The 23,295-nt window shown below is 46.0% G+C and overlaps 1 protein-coding gene across 3 annotated transcripts in view; it reads right to left on the reverse strand.

Moving 5' to 3' along the window:
- TRPM8 (transient receptor potential cation channel subfamily M member 8) overlaps positions 1-23,295 on the reverse strand; it is a 124,381-nt gene that overhangs the window by 13,200 nt on the left and 87,886 nt on the right. For all 3 annotated transcript variants that reach the window (XM_050916480.1, XM_050916478.1, XM_050916479.1), the window contains 6 exons: positions 18,361-18,452; positions 16,185-16,326; positions 13,121-13,292; positions 11,879-12,056; positions 4,353-4,543; positions 28-127 (listed from right to left, as the gene is read on the reverse strand). In XM_050916480.1, coding sequence (XP_050772437.1) covers positions 28-127; positions 4,353-4,543; positions 11,879-12,056; positions 13,121-13,292; positions 16,185-16,326; positions 18,361-18,452 — 875 coding nt within the window. The remainder of the gene's footprint in view (positions 1-27; positions 128-4,352; positions 4,544-11,878; positions 12,057-13,120; positions 13,293-16,184; positions 16,327-18,360; positions 18,453-23,295) is intronic.

A 23,295-nucleotide genomic window follows, 5' to 3' on the forward strand; every position in this document is an offset into this window, starting at 1 on the left:
CGTCTAAGAGAGAAAAAACAGACATACTCCTCTGAAGAGTCGTTTGCTTTGGAATTGATTTTGACAAGGTAATTTTCTTTCATGACTGCTTCCCATGCAAGCGTCTCATTGTCCTCATATTTTGAACCTGCGAAATACAAAAAGGCATTAGACTAACTTAATCTGCCTGTACCGTTTTGAAATGTGAAAAAGCCTACCAGTGATTCTGTTGACCAGGGCTAACGGAATTCATTCCTCTGCATACAGAAAATTAGCAGCGATAATGTAAATAGAACATTAATGTATTTTATTGCCTGGTCATGGCATGGGAAAAGCTAACTGGGTTTGTATTAAAAAGAGGAATTGACCCACATTTCCACTCTAACCTCCGAATGGACACTATATTTGAGGTTTCGAAGCATTCAGCTTTGAGGAGGTTTTAAATGAAGTGTGAATTTTCTGGCTTCTGGCAAACATCAAACATGCGAGTGATGCTGTGTGACCATTTGGGGAACCTCACAATTTGGTCATTCTGTGTCATCCTACGGGGATGACAAAGTCACCTTGGAGGAGTCTCTGGTCACCTGAGGGTGTCACCTGACAGAGAAGACTGGAAGGTTATAAAAAAATAGAGGAGGCCATTTTTCCCAAGCTCAGGAGGAGGGAAAAGCAATCCAGAATGTAGATGCCTTATGAGGCTAGGGACCCTGCCTGCTTACCAGAATCCAGATGGTCCCCTAAGCATTCCCAAAGCGCGAGGGGCAACTGCGGTTAGGATTTGTGTTATGTTCTATATGAGCCCCACTCCCTTGTGCTTTAAGTAAAGTAGAAGAAGAGCAATGGTGAGACTGGCAAAGTGTCTGTACGGGTTATATACCTCACAGCTACCACGCGCCTTCTGAGAGAGTTCAACAGGGACCCAAAAGCTCACACCTTGTGGGGGAGTTCTGGGAAAAGGTGTGTTTAAGCTACAGCGGAGTCTAAAAGGTCAGCACTGAGCCCAGGTGCTAGGCAGCTGGACAGCAGGTCCCAGGCCTCAGGAGAGGGTGCTAGACAGAGGATCTGCACCCCAAGCGGGTGCCTAGGGTCCCCAGGACTGGGCCAGCAGTTGGGGTCTGTTCAGGCTCCAGAGCCTTAACACACCGGGGAACCCAGCAGCTGGGTTCCCTCACAGCAGTCTGGTGAGTGGCCAATGGGAGGTGCTTGACCAGGACCTGCAACCTAACCAGGCCTGCTGCCTCAGTCAGGGCTGCCAGGTGACTTAAGCCCTGATTTTGCAAGCCGCTCCCTATGAGCAGTCCCCTGTGCCCACATCGAATGCCTCTGACGGCAATGGGAGTCCAGCCCACACAAGAGTGAGTCCTTAGCCACCTTTCCCCACTCCTTGCACTGGAGCTGAAGCGAGAGCATTATGGCTGCCTCCGGCACAGGGATTAAGCAGCCCCAGTGCTCCTTACCAGCAGCACAGCTCTGCTGGAACAGCCACAAATTGGATCTAATTAAGTCCTCCCATTGGGTCTAGCAGTAAAAGGTAAATTATAGATCAGCTCAGCAGGAGTTTCTACAGTCAGATCTTCATCTGTCTGGTGTGGAAGCTAAACGCCATTTGCAACACTGATGATTTGGGCAACCAAACCCACAAACAGTGCAGGGGATCTGCACATTCTACAAGTAACTTTTTCCTAAACTAAGCAAGAGTTTCAATTGATGCTGCAGGGCAAAAGCCGTAGTGCTGATGTATAGGAACAAGCCTGTCAATTAATTGAAGCTCTCTTCTCTCTCATCTCTTATGAATGGCACTTTACAAAAAGCTGGGAGAATACCAGAGACAAGAGCCAATTTGTTGAAAAAGCTTGTTAAAGCAATTCATATCTGTGCTCACTGACCGAATAAATGCAGGGAGAACAGTTAAAGGCCTTACCCAAAGCCAAGCAGGGATTTCTATATATACACGTGTTCCTGATATAGCTCATTTAGCAGAAGCAACAGCCATGTGGTCAGAAGAGTATTAGTTTTCTTTTTCAATCAATCTCAAGCAGGCAGAAGAGCCGCTGGAGAAGTTAGCACTGCTAACAGGCTGTCCTTGAATAATGTATTATAGTGCCCACCCAAGCGTCATTAGCTGAAGGAGCATAAATAAAGGACAAGGATAAATATCAGTGGGTCAGATTGGGGTGGGGTGTTGGCCTCCACCTCTTATATTTTAAGCCATCAAAACACCGAGCCTCTAAGATCTAATAGTTTTGCCACCCCCATTGAGCCGTTACATGAAGACTATAACAGGGTTCAAAAAAGAACTAGATAAATTCATGGAGGACAGGTCCATCAATGGCTATCAGCCAGGTTTGGCAAGGATGGTGTCCCGAGCCTCTATTTGCCAGAAGCTGGGAATGGAAGATAGGGGATGGATCACTTGATGATCACCTGTTCTGTTCATTCCCTCTGGGGCACCTGGTATTGGCCACTGTCAGAAGACAGGATACTGGGCTAGATGGATTTTTGGTCTGACCTAGTATGGCCGTTCTTATGTAAGTGTCCAAATCAACAAGTCTGGGGGAGAGGGGAGGGGGAAGAAAACTATGAAGAGGTAAGTACTGTATTGATTGGAAAAAAAGTGGAAGTGATCTCATATTTAAATCTTGTTGAAGACTTTAGTGTGAGAGCTGCTGGCTCAATTCACTCCCAAGCCTCATCTGAGATTGTCCAGGAGCACACCACTGCCAATTCTGATTTTGACAGGAAATGATTTACTCCTTTCATATACAGGCCAGGCTGCCCAGCCATCAAATAATGATTTTCAGCCACTGCCGGCCTTTGCTAGAACTGAATCCAGTGCCCTAAAGGAGAAAGTCTCTGAAATCTACTAAGCACCATATGCACCTCGAAAAGGTGCACATTTTAAAAGTTCTTTACAAATATCAACTAGTTATACCTCAGTACCTCCGGGATAAAGGCTGTGCAGGGATCACTTTACCCACCACTGAACTGCTTTAGCTGTTGGGGTGGAATGCAGCAGCTGCTTACCTCTGCAAAAATCTGAGCAATTTAGAGCAGAAAATAAAAAAAGCTTATATTATGTCCAACTGCAAATTTAGGTTGTTGTAGGTAGGTAGAAGTATGGTGTTAGCCCCAAGGTCCTGGACAAGTTTTAACTTAGATTTTAAGCACAGTGGGAAGTTTATTCATCACAAGAAATCAGGGACTCCACTGTACATCTACTCTGAAACATGGTACCTTCAGAGCACACAGTGACAACCTACTGAATTACTACAGTTACTTGCTATATCATTTCATTTTCCCTGGAAGGTCTCCACTCTAAATACCAACCCCATCTGATTGTTGCTTAGCTTGTGAGAGTCAACAGGATCACAAAACACAGTAGCAGGCTATGTAGCACAGAACTGGCTCCTTTGGGAGAGTGAAGAATGTGGGAGCTATATGTAATTTTTTTTTAATATTTGTGTGTGTTTGAGACTGCAGTATGGCTGGCTCTCGGAACACTAAGGGTAATGCCAGCTGCAACTCTACACACACCCCAGCAATCACTAAATAAAATAAATATATGGAAGTATACCAATCTCATAGAAGCAGAAGGGCCTGTGAAAGGTCATTGAGTCCAGCCCTCCACCTTCACAAGTAGAACCAAGTGCTGATTTTGCCCCAGCTCCCTAAATGGCCCCCTCAAGGATTGAACTCACAACCCTGCGTTTAAGCAGGCTAATTCCTCAAACCATTGAGCTATCCACTAGCTCAATTATCAGTGCTTAAATGGACAATATGACAACTCCACTACTACAAGTCTGCCTCCGTCCCACCTGGGGAGATACATAAACCCAACCAATCAGGTTCAGGTGTTCCAGGACAAAGAAAGGGACTTTGAAATAGGTAAGAGACTGCCTATCAACTCAGGATGGAGACAGACTGGGGCTGACTGAGTGAGAGGGTACTGACTGCCTGGGACAAGGTACATTTGCAAGGTAAGGTGAAGGTTTAGGTTGGAGGACGTAAGTATAGACCTTTCGTTGTTTTGACCCTCTTCCTCTGTTTGTTATGTTCTTGTGAATAAATACAGATTTTGTATTGAAAAAGTGTTCTGCCACTGAACTTTCACACAGACTGCAGGCTCCTGGAAAGAAATCCAGAGCCACCTGGACCAAAAAACTCAGTTGGACCTGCTGAGGACACTGGGGGTTAATAGGGGTGCTGTAACGTGGTGACCCATTCCAGGAGTGGGATTCAGTTGTGGGATTCTACCTGGAGAGAAGTACAAGCACTGGGAAGGGATGACTACAAAGGGAATGAGTGTGGGGACAAAGGTACAGCTCATTCTGGCACCCTAGCAAGGGGTAGAAACAGCACACAATCCTACTTACAACAGATGGATGGCTCTTTGCATTCTTTTTTACAGAAGCATTTAAAGCATTTCTTCATCACCATGTAGATATAGGCAAAGATGACGAAGGGAAATGGAATAGTCAAACGGCTGCCATACTCCTGAACCAAGAAATAGCGCTGGAACTTCCACACCTGATCGTTGTTTTCTTGTACTGATCCAACCGTGTAACTAAGGGACAGATTAAAAGATAAACCTCTGTTTGTCTAAAGGTACCACTAGTTATTTATTATCCAGTGAAGATTTTCATTAGATCCAAGTAACAGAAGTTTTCCTATTAGCAAGGGTGGGGAATTGGTTTTACATAGTTTCAGTCACATGAATATCCTGGATTTAAAAGTTGGACTCTGATTTGGAGAGGCTGGGAAAAAAAGGAAGAAGCGGAGCAGGGGAAAGTGATAATACAAATTGATAGCAAAAAAGGCACCCTGGATAAAATCTAATGAAAGATTAAATGTTGTATGGAGCTCTACCTATTTGTGCCAGTCTGGCTTTAGGAGATGTTCTTCTAGTTTTGCCATACAACACAGGCTGCCCTATAGCTAGACAATGGGTTGCATGAATAATATTTGCCAACTCTTACAATTTTCTGCAAAACTAAAAAATAGGCTGTTTGCAAAGCCTGCAACTCCTCCGAGTTTATTATAAGGAGTTGTATTATAGGAACTCAAGTCAAGGACCAGAACTAGGTGTTGTACAAACAAAACAAAACAATGGTACCTGCCCCAATCCTTTCCCTACTATTGTTAAAGGACAAATGAGATATTTCTAAATGGCTCTTTCAAGAACTCTTAATAGGATCTTCAGAAGGTTAAGATAAACTTTAACATTTCTATAATCTAGTATGAAATGGCAAAGAGTTCTGTGATACCTTATAGACTGACAAACGTATTCGAGCATGAGCATTTGTGGGTGAATTCTGGAAATTTCCACTATATGCATCTGACGAACTGGGAATTCACCCACGAAAGCTCATGCTCCAATATGTTTGTTAGTCTATAAGGTGCCACAGGGCTCTTTGCCGCTTTTACAGATCCAGACTAACACGGCTACTCCTCTAGTGTGGAATATCCTTTAGTTTCCAGCTCTCTAAAAAAAATTAATTAAATCCTTAATTTTGCCGACAAAATGTTTATATTACTTGAAAAGAGGAAACCAATATTGATACATTTTGACTGAGCTGTAGCTCTCATATGGTATGCCAGATGATGGTTGGCATCTCCATGGTATTTGCTTATATTTTAATATCAACTTTAAAGACAAACAGGATATGATCTACATTATTCTTGCTCTATTGCTGCAGAACCAGCCAGCCAGCAGCGTTATTACAAAATTGACAGATGATCAGAGGAGATGGGGAACCTGGGAGAAGGAATCATAGATGGAAGTATGCTTTGTTTGGTTTGTCAGCGATGTGATCACATGGCAGAGAGGCTGCTATTTGCCCGACACACCTGAACTCAAAGTACACTGCAACCCATTCCTCTCACTCCGTCTCCCATTTAGAATACTAGCATGTAGATTTGCTCCCTACAGCCTACTCTAAACTAGGAAAGCTTTGCTGTTATAGCTGTACCAGCTGACCTCTCTACATGGGGACGCAGCTCCTACAGGCAAATTATGCCTATACCAGTTTCCCAAATGAAATCTATTCCAACAAAAGTCATTTTTAGCTGGTGCAGCTGCATCTGTACTAGGGCTTTTGTTGGTATAAACATTCTGTAAAATATAAAATGATACCCCTACCCGACCTCACTACACCCGCAAAAGTTTTTGGTCTAGACTCAGTCCCATCCTGACTTGATTGTAAAGCAAAAGCAAATAAAACCAGTCACACACACAGTCCATTAATAGGTGTGGCTACGCTCTGCTTGTGGGTTCCTCGATGTGTTTTACACACACAGGTCACACCCAGACTGCTCCAGGAGACCCAGTTGGCCCCACCAGTCCGAACCACACTTCCCACCTACCAGAGTCCTCCCTGGCCCCCACAGACCATGCAGACAAACAGGCTTTGCAGCATGAGTTGAGGATCCACAAGCTAGGACAAATGTCAGACCAGGCTTCACATAGACTTTCATTTTCTGACTAGCTCCAGTCCATTCTGATTTTACCAAAAGCCGTTCATCCATTACTAAAATAGTCGACACTTTTAACTCTGTTTATCTGAAAGACCCACAGCCCTAAGGATTTGTGATAAGGTGAAGAATGACTGATAGCACTTCTCAGATGTCAGACTTACCTGTCGGCCCCGTCTAACTTCCTCAATGCTAAACACATGGGTAACTCCCATCTAAAAAAAAAGCCATTAATATCTCCCTAGAGGAAGTCTCTTGAGTTCTTCCATTCATCCACAGATGATACGGCATAGTGCTTGTGCTACAAGTCAGAGTGATAAATAGCAGGAACATTAAGGCACCAGTGCACTACATGTTTGCTACCAATCATGCACCAGAGCAGCAATTCTGGTTATTACTGAGTCATAAAAAGAGCACATTAAATAAGAACTTATCCATCTGATCTGGTGCATTGTACTACTGGCAACATCAACTGATGGAAAGCTCCAGCTCATGGTTAATCATAGAATATCATGGTTGGAAGGGACCTCAGGAGGTCACCTAATCCAACCCCCTGCTCAAAGCAGGACCAATCCTCAGACAGATTTTTGCCCCAGATCCCTAAATGGCCCCCTCAAGGATAGAGTTCACAACCCTGGATTTAGCAGGCCAAATGCTCAAACCTGTCTCCTGATTTTAAACCCCTCCTAAACTGCAGGAGTTTTGTCCAGCCCAGAGATATGGAGAAAAGCTACAACTGTTGGATCCAAATCTGAATTGGGATTCAGAACCCCTCCCAAAGGGGCGGCGGGGTGAGCTCTAGTGTTGGAAGTTTAACTCCGCAGAGGTCAAATGTTTTAATTTTGGGAAGGGACTGAAGGTAAACTTTTTCAACAGCACCTACAGCACCTGAGCTTACATACCTATAGCACTCAATGCCCAAAGTCGTTTTTGAAAGTGGTAACAGGGTGCAAATTCCAGCAGCAATAATCTCGGAAGATTAAAGTCCTAGGGTCCAATTTTCAAAAGCACCTCACCGATATAGGAGCCCAACTTTTCCCAGGGATGAAGAGTCATTTAAAGTTGTTAATGCAGAAAAGGCAGTTAATCATCCACAATTACTGCTTCTGGCCCCTGGAACAGACACTCAGTACCCACCCCACAGCTAGCTTCCATTTATCACGTCAGACTCTGTTTGTAAGCAGCTGGCCTGTGCATGTCTACTTTCATTTTCCTCTGCAGACAGGTAACCCCATGGTTTGAGCACTAGAACTGGATTTATTCCAACCATTCCAGTGTCAGCATTCACCTCCAGAATGGGAGTACGAGACACCTCTCCCTGATGGGCACAATGTGCGATCATTTGGCAAGCTCTAGAGGCAGTTCGGCCACACGTAGGGAGGCCTATGGGAAAGTCGGTTAGTGCCACGTTTTAAGTCATTCTCATACAGTAACTATTGCATTTTAAGCAGAATGCAGGGCCAGTTGGCTGTTTAGGAAGTGGCTTTAACCCTATTCTTGCCAGAGACTCAATGAGGCCCTTTACCTCCATCAGAAGGAAATGTAAAGGAATCTGAGGGTTCCGAGGCTGCAGAAAGACACCTGACCAGCCTCTGCATATTTTCCAGACATCCCATATCGATTTTACAGACATCGCAATGGCCACTGCGCCCCATCAGAAAAATACAAGAAGCTATAAGACCAAGGGGTGAACTACCTTCATTTGCAATGTGAAACAAAATTTGTTATAGGAGTATCAGGGAATGTGGCAGCAACAAGAAAATGAGTTTCTACTGGGAAAAAGTAAAATCATCCGATAGGAGGGTGCCACCAATGCGGAAAGACTGCCTGGCAAAGAGCAAAAATTGACGATGGAAAGAACTGGGCTTGAACAAAGAACAATAAAGGATGGCAGCTCCCAGAATGCACGGAAGGGATACGCCTGAAGGAGCTGATTGCACATTGTTCAGCCCTGAATGTGAAATGTATGAGCCGCAAGCGCTGTTCTTCCAAGTGAACAGCAGGGTTGTGTGATGAATGCTCCAAGTGGCAAGAAGAGAAGCTTTGAGTGCACACGTTGTGAATATAATTTGATTGCACTTTAACGCCTCTAAAAGTTGCCCACTCCTATACCACTGTAATACCTGGGGGTGCTGAAAACTAAGACATCGCAGCCAGTATCCAACCCTGCTGGACAATGGACAGCCAGCCTATGCAGGGATAAAGAAGAGGGTGTGACGGTGGATCCGTGGGCATGTGACTATGGCACGGTTTGCCAAGACTCTCTTATTTTAAAGCTAAGGTACCATTTGATTTTGACTTGTTAGTAATCTTTGCACCAGATGCAAGAAATAATCTATTGGTTTTGAAGTGTCAAGTGGCAAAACTTCTGGTCACAAGATGTGAACTTTCTATCAATATCAATTACGTCCAACTTTGTCGTGCTCTCCAATATGGATGTGCAAATCCTCTTCAAGTCACTGGCACGTACATCTCTCAGGGGAGCCTCTGGGCCTTCTGATGTATACTTAGCAAATGCTAGAGGCTTCCAATTTCAAATGAAAAACATTTGTGAGCAGTGATATTGAACAGCAACAAATGTGCATGTTCTTTTGGAAAGAAAAGGGCCTTTCTATTAGATATTGACTTATGCTGCATATGTGTGTCTGAGCATGAGAAGCAGTAAGAACCTCCTCATACCCCTCTCCAGATCTTGAGTTTGAATGTGCTTTGGTACCAGTTTGCTGCTGTTATAGTGCAGTACCAATTACAAACCCACCTCCAGAAGCAAACAGAGGAACAGGGAAGGAATTGTGGGTATAGTTCTTTTCCCTGGGAGGCTCTTATGGTAAAGCAGCCACAGGCCGTCCCCTTACAAGGGGCTGTGTCACTGTGGCACAAACTAGACCAAGGGACGGTTAGCTACTCCATGAAATACCAATTGTGCGGAGAGCTGTACTCATCAGGGTCCAGTTTGTAACTCATCTTGAATTGCTGCAGGTAGAGGATGCTGCTGAAGACTATGGTGGATGTATTTTGTTTATGGTCATGGCTTCTACGATCTTTAGCTGTCTATGCCTTCTAATGTATTTTGTTGCCCTTGTCCATGCAGCTGCAGTGTATGGTGCAGTAATAGACACTAGGTGGTTTTCTGGTTTGTAATTTTGGAACAATACAAATAAATACGAAGGAACTGAAATGACAAGCACACGTATAAACAGAACGTAGCTCCTGCACGTGGCCAGTTCTATCCCTCCCCCATCATTCTCCACTTCTTGTAACCCGCTGCCTGGGAAAGAGATTCTGGATTCTACTCCAACCTCTGCTACCAGCCCATGGCCCACAGCCACAAGGAATGGGATGATACTTAAATCCCCAATCTCCTGGGCAGCCCTGTTGGGATTCAGGAGACTCCTAGCCCTTAGTTTGGATCGAATCATTTATTTGAACGAGTGGACATTTGGGGGAAGTTTGACACCTCTCCTACAGCTCTGAGAATTGCATGTTTTAGTCCCCACCAAGTGTTTTTTCGGACCACAAGCATGTGTTAAATTCAACACACTGCCTGCTACCCATTACTGGAGCAGTCTGGGAATGTCAACATTCAAAGGGTTAATAGGACAGTAATTATACCGGTGTAGAATGTTACACACGTACCGGATTATCATCCACGCTGAGGATAATTTAACAGTCATGAAACAAACTGAATCAAACCCTTTCAGCAGATCCCTTGTTTAATTCAGACCTGATCCAACAGCAGCTCTCCTACTTCCAGACTCTCCCTGAGCTCTGCGGACATGCCGTAAGGGAAGGCACTGCAGGGCTGGATCCCAAGCTTGCGATAAACAACCAGGGATAGCTGAAGAGTAAGGACAGTCTGCACTTAAAGCACTGCACTGGGACTCTTCTGCCACTGACTCCCTGGGGGACTTTTGGGACAGTCACTTTGTCTCTGTGTCAGTTTTTCCATCCATAAAAGGGGACAATAATACTCCTCTCCTCCCACCCCAACATGCTAATTAGACTTACGCTCTTTGGGGTAAGGCCTGTTATATTATAGTGTGCACAGCCCCCAGTAAAATGGGGCCCTGGTTTTGGTTTCAGGCTCCAGGCGCTACTGGAATATAATGATGATTTAGTTAACAGAGAATTAGTCGATCTACAGCACCATGTTTGGAGATTTTGATTGAAAAGCATCATAGGCCTGAGTGGTCAGATTAACCTAGGAGTGGCAGACTGAACTCTATATCCCCACCACCACCTAAAATACATAGAATGAAAGCATTTTAAAGTGCTAAACCCTCCACCCTAAAGGCTAAACTTTCTCAACCAGGTACGACTGTAAGCCGTCCCAGCCTGACTCAACCAGTGAAGACCTACCCAGATCTAGGGTCCAGGTCTGGTGCAGGGCACAGCCTCTGCTTTTCCCACCCCAGCTGCAAACATGTGGAAAAGGAAGGGATGGAGAGAAAAGGGAGGGACCCCAGCATTGGCTCTGCCCCCCTGTATTCCTCTGTCAGTGGAAATGGGCTGGCAGGAAGGAGAGAGTAAGCTGCAGCCACCTGTCCAAGCTGCAGTGAGTAACGCCCAAGCTGCAGTTCCTTCCCAGGGCTCCTCCGAGGACAGCCTAGCTACACAATGCTCCTCATACAGGGCTGAGTGTAAGCTCACCATTCTGCCCTCAGTTCCCTACAATCAGGGGAAAGTACCAAGCTGTCTTCCAAAAGAGAAGCATCAGACATGTGCAGGTCAGTTTGTAAAGATCTGCTCCTCCAGGAGGGGAGGTGCTACATAAATACGAGTTCTAAGCACAAACAGATGGTCAGTGTATCTAGTAAACCTGAATCTGTGGCTCCTGCAGATGCTGCCTGGATATCGTACTTTCCCTCTGCTGACTTCACTCATGAACCAGCAAGCGACTTAAGTCATCAAGAACATTGCTCTTCATTCCCGTGACACAGCAGGATTCTTATCAGCTCCAAGCCTACTGGCTCACAGAAATGGAGAGACTCTTGTGCATGTCACGTCACACCATTGCACATCCTTCTCATTCATATGTGCACTTGCAGCACATCTAGTGCTTTAGATTTATTGATGGCAAGTCACCTGAAGGAGCTGGGATTTCAGCAGAGCTGACACTTTTATTTTGGCGAGGTTGGGAGATTCTTTCTGGTAACGAGGCAGATATTTAATTTATGGGAGGAACTTTCTTTTAGGCTTGAAAACCTTGGCACTGTCCCACTGAACAGCATACTCCATACACACCGGTCTCTGACGTTCTCTGGTGAGCGTTAAACCTGTGGAGTCTAACATGGGGCTTTCTCCAGCTTTTCCACTCCTTAGTAGACTTTCTAAGAAGGACGTTCCCTCTTGGACCCATTTTCCCTCTGTCTGGCCATTCTGCAGACTGCAAGGGCCACCACCAGAGAACTGCTCATCTAATACGTACCCGAACATGGCAACCAGTAGGTTAACCAGGAGGATGTTGGTGGAGAGCATGTAGATGCACACCAAGGGGATGGTGATCCACTCCGGGAAGCGGGGATGGTTGTTAGCATCCAGTTCTACACACAAAGGTTTAGACTCATTCCCGGAGAAGGTGCAGCGATCAAAATTGTATGTGGTACCTAGAGCAAGAGGAGGAGAGAGTGAGACTACAGGGGCTGTGCAAAGGAAGCCTTTCGCTCTCTGGTGTGTCTGCAACATCGGGGATTTACCCCAAGCCCACCCGCTGATGCTACTGTTTAGAGTAAACAGATGAAATGCAATTTGCCTGGGAGGAGACTACCACTGTTTGAAACCAGCGTTAGTGCCATCAGCAGTAGCTCTGCCTGTCTGCACTAGGCATTTACAACAGTGCCTTGGGCTGCAGTCATTGCTGGCCAGACAACAGTGCAGCTGCACTAGGGCCGTCACTGCAATGCATAGGGGAGGGCAGACCACGGCCCTCCAGTTTATATGGAGATGGCAGTTGCAAAGGGCAGCTTGTGAACTAGAGAAATGAACACAGCAACGATATTTCATTAGCACCGAATACACCGTATGCACACATAGGAAAGAAAGAGAGTGCACCAAAAAGATCTGGCATTAGTCATTTAACGTCAGACAAGTGAGAAAGACTGTAACCACCACCACCCCGCCCTCCGATACTGGAATAGATTCCATGGGATGAAGTCTCATGTGATAACCCACCTTCTTGCTGTTTGGAAGGAAGGAGTCAGGAAGGTTGGAGCAGGTGCCTGTTAGGGGGCTTGATTGGAGTGAGTATGAAGGGGCAGTGGGAATCAGAGGGGAATGTTGGAGCTGGGCCGGGTCTGGCAAAGTGCTAGGTGCCAGATGGGAGGGGAGTGAGGGCTCCTGTAATGGGGCCCAATTTTCAGAGGGCTGATGAACCACGTCCCTCTAAGGTCTTCAGTCATGCCCCCACTGTCATCTGATGCTTGGCGCCAGCCACTCATAGTCTCTCCTGCTTTAACACTGGCTTGGGCAGTCATTAAGGGTCAAATCCTGCAAGCAGCTGTACATGGGCCGACCCATGTCCCTGCAGAGCCCCACTCAAGTCAACAGGGCTTAGTATAAACACAGATCCAATGCAGGAGCTGGCCCTAAGAGACACCGTGGGCTCCCTAGCTGAGCCAAATGAGTGCAGGCCCTCCCCTGCCCAGGAGAGGTACACACAGAAGATGGCTACCATCAATGTCATCAGGGTACTGGCCAAACATGGCCAGGTAAGGCTCGTAGATAACTGATCGGAAGATCCATTCCCAGCGGTACTCATTCTTCCTCAGGATGCCCTGCCTGGCCACACCAAAGGCCACCACCCACACACCGAAGAGGAACAGGAAGAAGAAGACATCAATCATCTAGGAAAGGAGAGTATAAAAAATAGATCAGTGCATCATCCACATTTCTGCAGCAAGTCACAATGTAAGGAAGCCAGGAGTTTGTTCCCTGTGAATTAAACAGAAGGTTGGGAATGAATGTGAAAATCTAGTCACTCAGCAATGCAGGATAGCTACATTTTCAGATGGCCTCCATCCAGTCTCAGACGTTATGCTCAAACTTAAGTGGTTATAAGATAGGTGCCTGATCCAAAGCCTATTGAGATCAACAGGAAAATCCCATTGACTTTCATGGGGTTTGGATCAGACCCCAAAATCTAAACATGCAAGTTCTGTACACAGGTCCAAGACGAATAACTGACCTGATTCACACACAAACATAAGTGTCACATATGCAATATTTAAAACAGTAAAACGGGTAACCACTTCTGACAATTTGGTCCTGGGCACCTTGAAAAAGAAATGTTCACTTTCTAGATGCCCACAGGTGAAGGATTGCTGAATTCCTTCCCCTTGGTGTTCCTGCAAAGACTACCAACAGTGTGTATTCCAGGAAGCAACTTTTCATTTGATATACCCACAAACGACAAGCGTTCTCTTGTCTCCTCTCTCATCTCCTCAAAATATTACCTCTTTCCTCCAAATACGGGGGAGCTGCCATTTGAGAGACTGACAGAGAAAAAGAAAAAAAACACACACAAAAGAATAGCCCTTACATTGAGAAAGCAGTAACAGCATCATCCTATCCCGTGCCACCCCACCCTTTCCCCGCTGTCGGCCAAGAGACCTGCCTTTGACTGCCGTCTGCCAGACTGAAGATGCCAGACCTTTGTTTGCTCCACCCCATGTGAGGGTCAGGGCATGCTAGACTTGTACTTGTGGGCTAAAGCCTGCTCCCTGCTCTGTCCTGCCCAAAGGGCCAGAGATTCAGACTATGAATTACTGCCCCCTCCAACATGGGGGCTGAGGACTACAGACTGCTCCCTGCTTCGTCCTGGCCAAGAGGACAGGAGCACCAGATTGTTCCTACTGGTTTTCCCCTGCTAGGAGACTACAGAACTATAGACTTCGTACAGCTCAGCTCCACCAGCAAGGCCCAAATCTGAGGGTTGTTGCCTGATACAGTGAGATAGAGCGGCCTTCCTCTCTACTTGAGAGGGAGGGACCACTACAAAGGCCTTATTTAGTAAGAGCCCAGTTCCGTGATCCTTTGTCATCAATAGAAACCGGGGGGCCAGGATGATCCGACGACCACAGAAGTGGAAGAAAAATGGAAGCCAGAGATGCAGCAATTCTTTAAAAACCTCAGTGTTAATTTCACCTGCACGTACATTCAGTTGCTCTCAGTGCTATTTCTTCATAAGTTCCCCAGGTTCAGTGCACCCCAGGTGTGATTAAAGCCTCTTTTCCTTTCCTGGGAAGTAGACAGGCCCCAGTCTGTGTGCACAATTCAGGACCTTTTTCAGCTCACTGTCCATACTCTTGGACTGAGAGCTGTCTCCAGCGTCCCCTTCTCTGGAGCTGTTCCTTCAGCAGCATGCCTCTCCTCCTGCCACCACCAAAGTGGGCCAAGCCATCCTCCAGTGTCTCCCCCTCCCAGTAGGCTTTGCCCGCAATTAGTATTCAGGGCTATTTCCCCACTCTAAAAGGGAGTGAAGTCAGCAAGACCACTCCCTAGTCCAGTTCCTGAAGTAGGAAAACTCCCAACAGCGGCTAAGTCTAGCTTCTCAGAAGAATTGAGGTTTTCCTTCCTCAGCCATCCCCTTACTCGTGTTGAGTAAGGAATCTTCATGTGAGTAATGAGCTGGGCTGCAAAATCCAACTCTGAAGCATTTGATATGCTGAGGCTGAACGCTGCTGTGAAACCAAGCTCACTGTCGTTCCAATAAAAAGCGACACAGTGTCCTGTGGCACCTTATAGACTAACAGACGTATTGGAGCATGAGCTTTCGTGGGTGAATACCCACTTCATCAGATGCATGATGTATTCACCCACAAAAGCTTATGCTCCAGTACATCTGTTAGTCTACAAGGTGCCCCAGGACTCTTTGTCACTTTTTACAGATCCAGACTAACACATTGACCCCTCTGATCAGGGCCGGCTCCAGGCACCAGCAGAGCAAGCTCGTGCTTGGGGCAGCAGATTCTAAGGGGCGGCTTCCGCCCAATCCTAGGGTGGCAGAGCCACCCTTTTCTTTTTCTTTTGGTTGGCCGCTCCATCTGCCCTGTAGGAGGCGGAGGCATGGAGGAGGGGAATGCCCTACTGGGAGTGGGCTGTGCGCTCTGTCTGCCCCAGCCGGTGCCAAGTCCGCAGCAAGCCCAGCAGCCCACGTCCTTCCCTCCCCGCCGACCTTGAATTCACTGCAGGTGGGAGTGGCGTAGAGCCCTCCTGGCAGGCAGTGCGGCGGGAGGGGCCGAGTGGTGAGCGCCCTGGCTGAAGGAAGGCCTGGCCACCCCCCTTCTTTGTCTCCCCCCACTTCCACCCCCTCCCCCCACTAGCCGGGGAGTGCACTCCACTTCCCGGAGCACGTCTGCAGCGCAGGGAGTCCCGCTAGCCAGCGGGCCGGGGGAGTGGCACCGAAAGTTTGCACCCTAGCTCTGGCCACCCCGCAGGTTTGCGGGGGGGGGGGGTTGTGCTTGGGGCAGCAAGAAAGCCAGAGCTGGTCCTGCCTCTGATACTTGTCTTTCCAATATTAACTGTTCATTTAGAGTGCCCCCACCCGCCCCATGCAGAAAGCCAGTACACAGCCCTGTACTAATTATGTCCCTCTTCAATCTCAATTAAGCCCTATTTGGAGGATGTACGTGGGGCTTGGGCCTTGTGCCAGCCCTCTGTATGGGGGGAATTTCACTCTAAGAAAAGCTTGTAACATCATTTATTTAGACCGTTATGAACAATTGCCCATGTCTTACCATCCTCTGAAGCATAATAATTTTTGGTCCTAGATTTCTGCTAACTGTGAAAATGTGGATCAGCCTTAGAGTAAAAATGATGTAGTCCAGGCAAAAAATGACTCGCCCAGAGTACCAGGAGCTTTCATTGGAGGAGCGGAGCCTGGGGAAGAAAAAGAAGTGTAATGAAACATTGGCTAAAGTTATGACAGATATATATTGAAACAGCCTGGTCCCATAGAATAGACGGTGGTTACTTATTTGCACACTTTATAATCTTTGCAAAAAAGTTGGTCTCTCTGAGCAAAAATGTAACAGCAGATGCTATACAGATCTCATTCCTTTCATTTCTTCCTCCTAAAATATAGGACAAACTTTTACTAGTGTAAGATGACAGAGTAACATCAATAACTGGAACTACAATTGACAAAACGAGTGAACAAGGTATATTGCAGGATGTATGTATCCGTGCCTGTTACTTGCCCAGGCACAGAATCCAGTCTGTACACGGGAGTGAGGTTCTATTGTATAGTATATGTAAATTACAGCAATCCCCTAAACCACACTAAAAGGCTAGATTCTTTCCATTAAGTGAGATTAAGTGTCAGACAATCCAGAAGAAAAATCAGCAGCTTCCCACACAACCCTTTCATGACCAAGGACAGACACCTGAATTCTGCTACAGAACAGGAGTCTCCATTCCCATTCTGTCCTCTTGGCCCCTTTTTTTGAGGCTGTCAAAAGGTACAATTACGTTGTAATTATGAATCTTTTAACTGACAGGGATCTCTGCCCATTAGAAACCAAACTACAGCACTAAGAGCCCAATCCAAAACCCGTTGAAATCAGTGGTAATCTTTTCCACTGACTTCAGGGCAAGCTGGGTCAGGCCTCAAGTCACTTCACACACCGTACATCACTGTCAGCCAATAAACAGCTTTCAGCCACTAATAAGCGGGGGGCAAATTCTCGCTGGCAATCCAGAAAGCTTCATGCCCCATTACCAGTCAGCAGAGTCATCCAATTTGTCTCAAATGTTAATTCGGTATAAAGATCTTTAAACAAGGTCAAAACTGATGAAGCAGCAGTACAGGATGGAACTAGACAAGGCTGCTGAGGCCAGGTCTTTATTTTTGCAAAACTAAATGTAAACAAGAGATTGTTCAAATGGAAGGGTACCTTACTCGGAGCCACCTACCTTTGTGGAGGGGAGTGTGGGAGGTTTGGGCTTTTGCAAAAAACTCAAGACCGTAGCACATAGGCATCAGTCATGCACCCACCCAAAGAGCAGAGATCCTCAGGATCACCCGTCAGTGCTATTGCAGTCAGGAGGACAGAGGTATTTCCACTGAGCAAACTTCAGGCCTCATTGGGCCCAATTCTGACCTAAGCTACACCAGAATAAATCCAGAGTCACCACACTGACTTCAGTAGAGTGACACTGGATTCACGCTGGTATGACTCATAGCATTTGCACACACTGTGGCAGCGGAAAAGGCCAGGTGCCTCATGAAGGTTCTTAAAGAGAAAGATCGGCACCCAAAGAAAGGCTGAGGAGCTCATCCTCAGGAACAGAACGCCAGGTGTTTGCCAGGGGAGGGAGCTGACGCTGGGGACCTCTGCCCACTTGGCTTTTGATGGATGCACAATCAGGGAAGGCTGAGGTAGCAATGCAACCCTCTCTTATCAGGAGCTACAATAGATACTTGGTGTATCAGGAATAGACACTAGGGCCAGACATATGGCTTGAGTCAACATCTAAACCCCTCAACTAGCTCTGTGTGAGTCTGCTAAACCATACCCTGTATTCCCTATAACTCTGGATCGAACTGCTGCTGGCCCAGAAGGGCCCTGAAATCCAGGAAAACATCCTCTGAGTCCAGAGAATGTGGGGTTGTTGAATTCTGACTCTAGCAGCACCCAAACCAAACTTGTCTGTGTTAGTTTATCCTTATCTGAGCAGAAGAAAAGCTCCTCAGCACAAGTTCTTTTCAGCCCACGAGATGTTCTGCAAAACCAGTCTTTGTGCCTTGGATCCAAAATCCACAACCTTCTATTACTTTAGGAAACATAACAAGTTTGCTAGTGAGTTCAAGTGACTTTGTTCATCATCTTCTCACAGCCAGACACACACCGTACCAGTAGCTGGCACTGAGGAGAGCCATGGTAACATGCCTTTAGACCAAACACTACTCACCTGAATATAATCCCTGTTATGAAGTAAAAGATTCCAAGCGTATCCATGACGTTCCACAGATCTGAGAAATATTTATTACCATTCATGTACCACTAGAAAGGGAAAAGAGCAGAAAAATCACCACAACAGCATGCGGCCAGCACTGATTACTTCCATCATGGGCCCAATTCCACCACCATTACTTGCCTTGGGTACCTTAGTCCGCGAGTGCTCTCATGGATTTCACTGGAGCCGCACATGCGGTAAGGGACTATTCACAGTAAATGTAGCCAAACTCGGCCCTTTACAACCATAGACCTGGCTCTTATTTGTCCATCTCCTTGTTGAAGACATTTATTGGCTGCAGCATAGTTCAAATCACTGACATTTTAGGGAAAACATCATTCTCAATATTGGTTTCACTGCTCACCTCCATCAGGGAGACACAAATCAGGGTTTTCTAGCCCTAAAAGTTCATTTGAAAATGCTTTTGCTATTGCAGTCTGAGTACTAGACTAATTACCTTGAGCTGCAACTGGTCACTCAGTTGGAATACTCAGCTGAGTACAGTCCACCAGTGGAAATAAGGGGTACCCAATCTGACCTTGAAAGCTAAGCCTGCAAAATGATGGATATACAAGGGGGGTACGCAGCTAGAAGATGTGATTGCCAGTGTGGTAACAAATACACACACTAGCTATGATCAAGCTAGTGCACTAAAAATAGCAACATGGGCATGGCAGCAGCATAGGAGATGGCTGGGGTTACCTAGTACAATCCCAGAGGACCTAGGTCCAGCAGCTAGCCTGAGCCACCATCAATAGAGGCCACACTGCTATTGTTAGTGCACTAGCAGAACCAGAGCTAGTGTGTATGTCTATCCAAAGAGAGTGTTACACCTCCCAGCCGCTGTGTAGACAAACCCTAAGTAAGGTCAAACAAATTTGTGGAGTGTTTCATTGGATGGCTGGGTTTGCTACGTCTCATCAGCAAGAGCTGAACCTTGGACCTTTTAACTTAAAACCATGCCTCTCTACTGCTTAAGCTACAGGACAATAGCCAGTAATTGGAGTTGACACAAATCTCTTAGTGAGCCAGCCTCAAGAAGGGCAGAGTCCCACAGTGTGTTAACATGCAGCCTATGCATTACCTCAGCTGAGACATTAATTGGGATACTTGTGGAACACAGGCAGCAGCTCTATCAGATGGGCCAAAAGAAAGTCCTGCTCTGGTCAATTAAAAGTGATCACCATCATTATTTTGGCCCTAACCTTTGCACTTAAGTTTCTTCCCCCTGTAAGATGGATGTAGTAGAACTTTCCTTGACAGAGGAAGCTGTGAAAATTAACTGTTTAACACTTGCACAATGCTTCAAAGATAAGTGCCTCATGGACCAGCAGTGGTCCATGGACCACAATTCGAGAGCCACTGAGATAACACAATATTCTTTGACTGGTTTCAGTGGTAGCCGTTTTAGTCTGTATCAGCAAAAAAAATGAGACGTCGTTGTGGCACCTTAGAGACTAACAAATGTATTTGGGCATAAGCTTTCAAAAGCTTATGCCCAAATAAATTTGTTAGTCTCTAAGGTGCCACAAGGATTCCTCGTTTTTGTATTTCTTGACAGTGGCCCCTCACTTCTTGCCCAGCAAAGACACACCTCACTGCTGGAATCCCATGGGAAGTAACTGCTAACTCGCTATTAAATATTTTTGGATCAGGTGTGTTTTTTCCTAAAACTCTCCAAATGAACAATATTTACCTGTACGTATTTTCAACCAACAATGCCTCTGAAACGCAGTCTCAGATTTAACCCCCACCCCCACCTCTGCATTTCATGGACAGGGGTCAGATTCTGACCTCCAGACCAGAGCCCCCATTCAATGCTTGGGGGTCCACATTGGACCTGAAACGGGGAAGGGGACTGGATTCTGACCTGGACACATCTGACAGAAGTACTGTGTGATCAATCGATAAAGAGATTTCTGCATTTTGACTCATTCTCCTCAAAGCAGCTCAACAGCACCCAGCACCAACAAATCTCATCCAAAACCTTAGTTCTGATTCAGCTTTGAACTCTATCATAAGGGTATCACAGATCTAAATATTCCCTCCTCCAGTTAATTCTAGTCTCCTTTTGTATCAGTCAAAAAGGAAATGATATAAAAGTATCAGATCATTTCAAACAGCACACAGAGATCTGGTCCAAATGCATATTCAATCATTATAAAGAATTGTCATGTACTGAGAGTTAATCACAGATTTAACAATCCTTTAAACATGTTTTATAACCAGTCTGTTTAGGACCAAGATTCCTACTTCTTTTCTGGTACAAGTATTTGGGTGTGTTTATGAAGTGGAATGGTGGCATCTAGTGGCCAGCTGAATTAATTTCAGGGTTGGTTTTTCCCCTAGGTATCCCATTCTGGAGTAATATCTTCCACATATAGGCTCATTTTTCCATTTGTAATTAAGTATCATTAGTTCAAACAGTTCTGAATCTTTGGAATAGGATCAATTACTATCAGCCCAGTTGCATCTCAGCCACTGGAGAGCAGTGAATACTTATTCAATTCTCAATGCATTTGAAAGAAAACCAGTGTCCTAGACACTTTCACCATTTTACACAATGACATAGCATAGACAGCTGCAGCGGCACAGGAGCCAGCAAACAGAGCTGTAAACAGGGGAGTTTCAGTGGGAGTTTGCAAGAGGAGTTGCGGGGGAGACTAAGAGACCTAGGCAGAGGAATTGACAGGCTAGTGAAGGTGGTGTTCTGCCAGTGTTCTGGTGCCTGTTGGGGGGTTGTTTTGCTGTAGGTGGTGGTGGTTTGCTTTGGTTTGTGTTTCCTGGACTAACAGGTTTTAGGTGGGACGGCTATGACCGATACAGAGGCAGCAGTGGAAGACACAATGAGGATGACTGGATGTGGAAGCTGCAGCATGTATTTGATCCTGGAGGGGGTACCTGAAAAGAGTTTTGTCTGCATGAAGTGCTGCCTGATAGAGCTGAGGATTAGAGATGCAGGTGGAAACTCTGGTTGAGTTTAGAAGCGGGTTCAAGCAGATGATGGAGCAGAGACATGAGGAGGCCGAAGGGAAAAGCTCAGACTTGCAGATGGAAGCAGGACCAAAGAACTCTGAGGGGAGACTGCTGGGTGAGGAAAGTGGATGGTGCAAGCATGTGACTAAGAGAACCAGGTAGAGGAAAAGGCAGACTAGTGAAGGAGAAACAGAACTCAGGAACAGATTTGCAGAGCTGGAAAATGAAGAAGGGGCACAGCAGGTGGTCGCTGAAGGTGAGAGGGCAAGGAAAAAGAGAAGAGCAGGTAGTCCTATAGGAAGAGGGGAAGAGTCAATGGAGACAACACCAAATATGAGCCCCAGGATGATACGGGATGGGTTGCAGAGGATTGCGAGGGCGAATAGGAATCGAGAGGACAGTGGGAGCAGGGGATAGACCAGAGAATCACACTGTCACCAGGAAAAGGCAGGTCTACGTGATTGGGGACTCCTTACTGAGAAGGATCGACAGGCCTGTAACTAGAGCTGATCTGGAGAACAGAAGGGTGTGCTGTCTGCCGGGTGCTAAGATACGGGATGTGGACCTGAGACTGAAAAGGATCCTAACAGGAGCGGGAAAGAATCCGCTGATTGTCCTTCATGTGGGAACAAATGATACGGCTAGATTCTCGCTGGAATGTATCAAGGGAGACTATGCCAGACTGGGGAAGACACTTAAGGAAATTGAGGCTCAGGTGATCTTTAGTGGGATTCTGGCTGTTCCTAGAGAAGGTCAACAAAGGCGTGACAAGATTATGGCGATCAACAGATGGCTCAGGCAGTGGTGCTATAAGGAGGGCTTTGGGATGTATGGCCACTATGAATCATTCATGGACAAAGGACTGTTCTTTCGGGATGGACTTCACCTGGGTGAGGAGGGAAATAGACTTCTAGGATGGCGGCTGGCATAACTGATTAAGAGAGCTTTAAACTAGGAATTGGGGGGAGATGGTTGGGAGATGTCAGGTAATCCCCATGCCGGAATTTAACATTGAGAGGGAAGAAAACAAAGTAAGAAAGGATACAGCCGTGGGTAGGAGAATGGACATAAGGAGGAAGGGTACTGTAGATACCAGTCTAATAGGTGATACTGGTGGTAGAATGTCTGGGCCTACCCGGGTAAAGAATGTCAGTGAAGCCAAAGGGCAAAAATTAAGATGTTTGTGCACTAATGTGAGGAGCCCAGGTAACAAAATGGAGGAACTAGAGCTACCGGTGCAGGAAGTGAAACCAGATATTATAGGGATAACAGAAACATGGTGGAATAGTAGTCATGACTGGAGTACAGGTATTGAAGGGTATGTGCTGTTTAGGAAAGACAGAAATAAAGGCAAAGGTGGTGGAGTAGCATTGTACATCAATGATGAGGTAGACTGTAAAGAAATAAGATGGGATAGATTGGGTAAGACAGAGTCTGTCTGGGCAAAAATCACATTGGGAAAGAAAGCTATTAGATCCTCCCCTGAGATAGTGCTTGGGGTGTGCTACAGACCACCGGGATCTGATTTGGATATGGATAGAGACCTCTTTAATGTTTTTAATGAAGTAAACACTAATGGGAATTTTGTGATCATGAGAGACTTTAACTTCCCAGATATAGCCTGGAGGACAAGTGCTAGTAATAATAGTAGGGCTCAGATTTTTCTGGATGCGATAGCTGATGGATTCCTTCACCAAGTAGTTGAAGAACCAACAAGAGGGGATGCCATTTTAGATTTGATTTTGGTGAGTAGTGAGGACCTCATAGAAGAAATGGTTGTAGGGGACAACCTTGGTTCGAGTGATCATGAGCTAATTCAGTTCAAACTAGATGGAAGGATAAACAAAAACAGATCTGGGACTAGGGTTTTTGATTTCAAAAGGGCTAACTTTAAAGAATTAAGGAAATTAGTTA

This window comes from Gopherus flavomarginatus, chromosome 10, assembly GCF_025201925.1.
Source record: "Gopherus flavomarginatus isolate rGopFla2 chromosome 10, rGopFla2.mat.asm, whole genome shotgun sequence".
In the NCBI taxonomy this organism is placed as follows: Eukaryota; Metazoa; Chordata; order Testudines; family Testudinidae; genus Gopherus; species Gopherus flavomarginatus.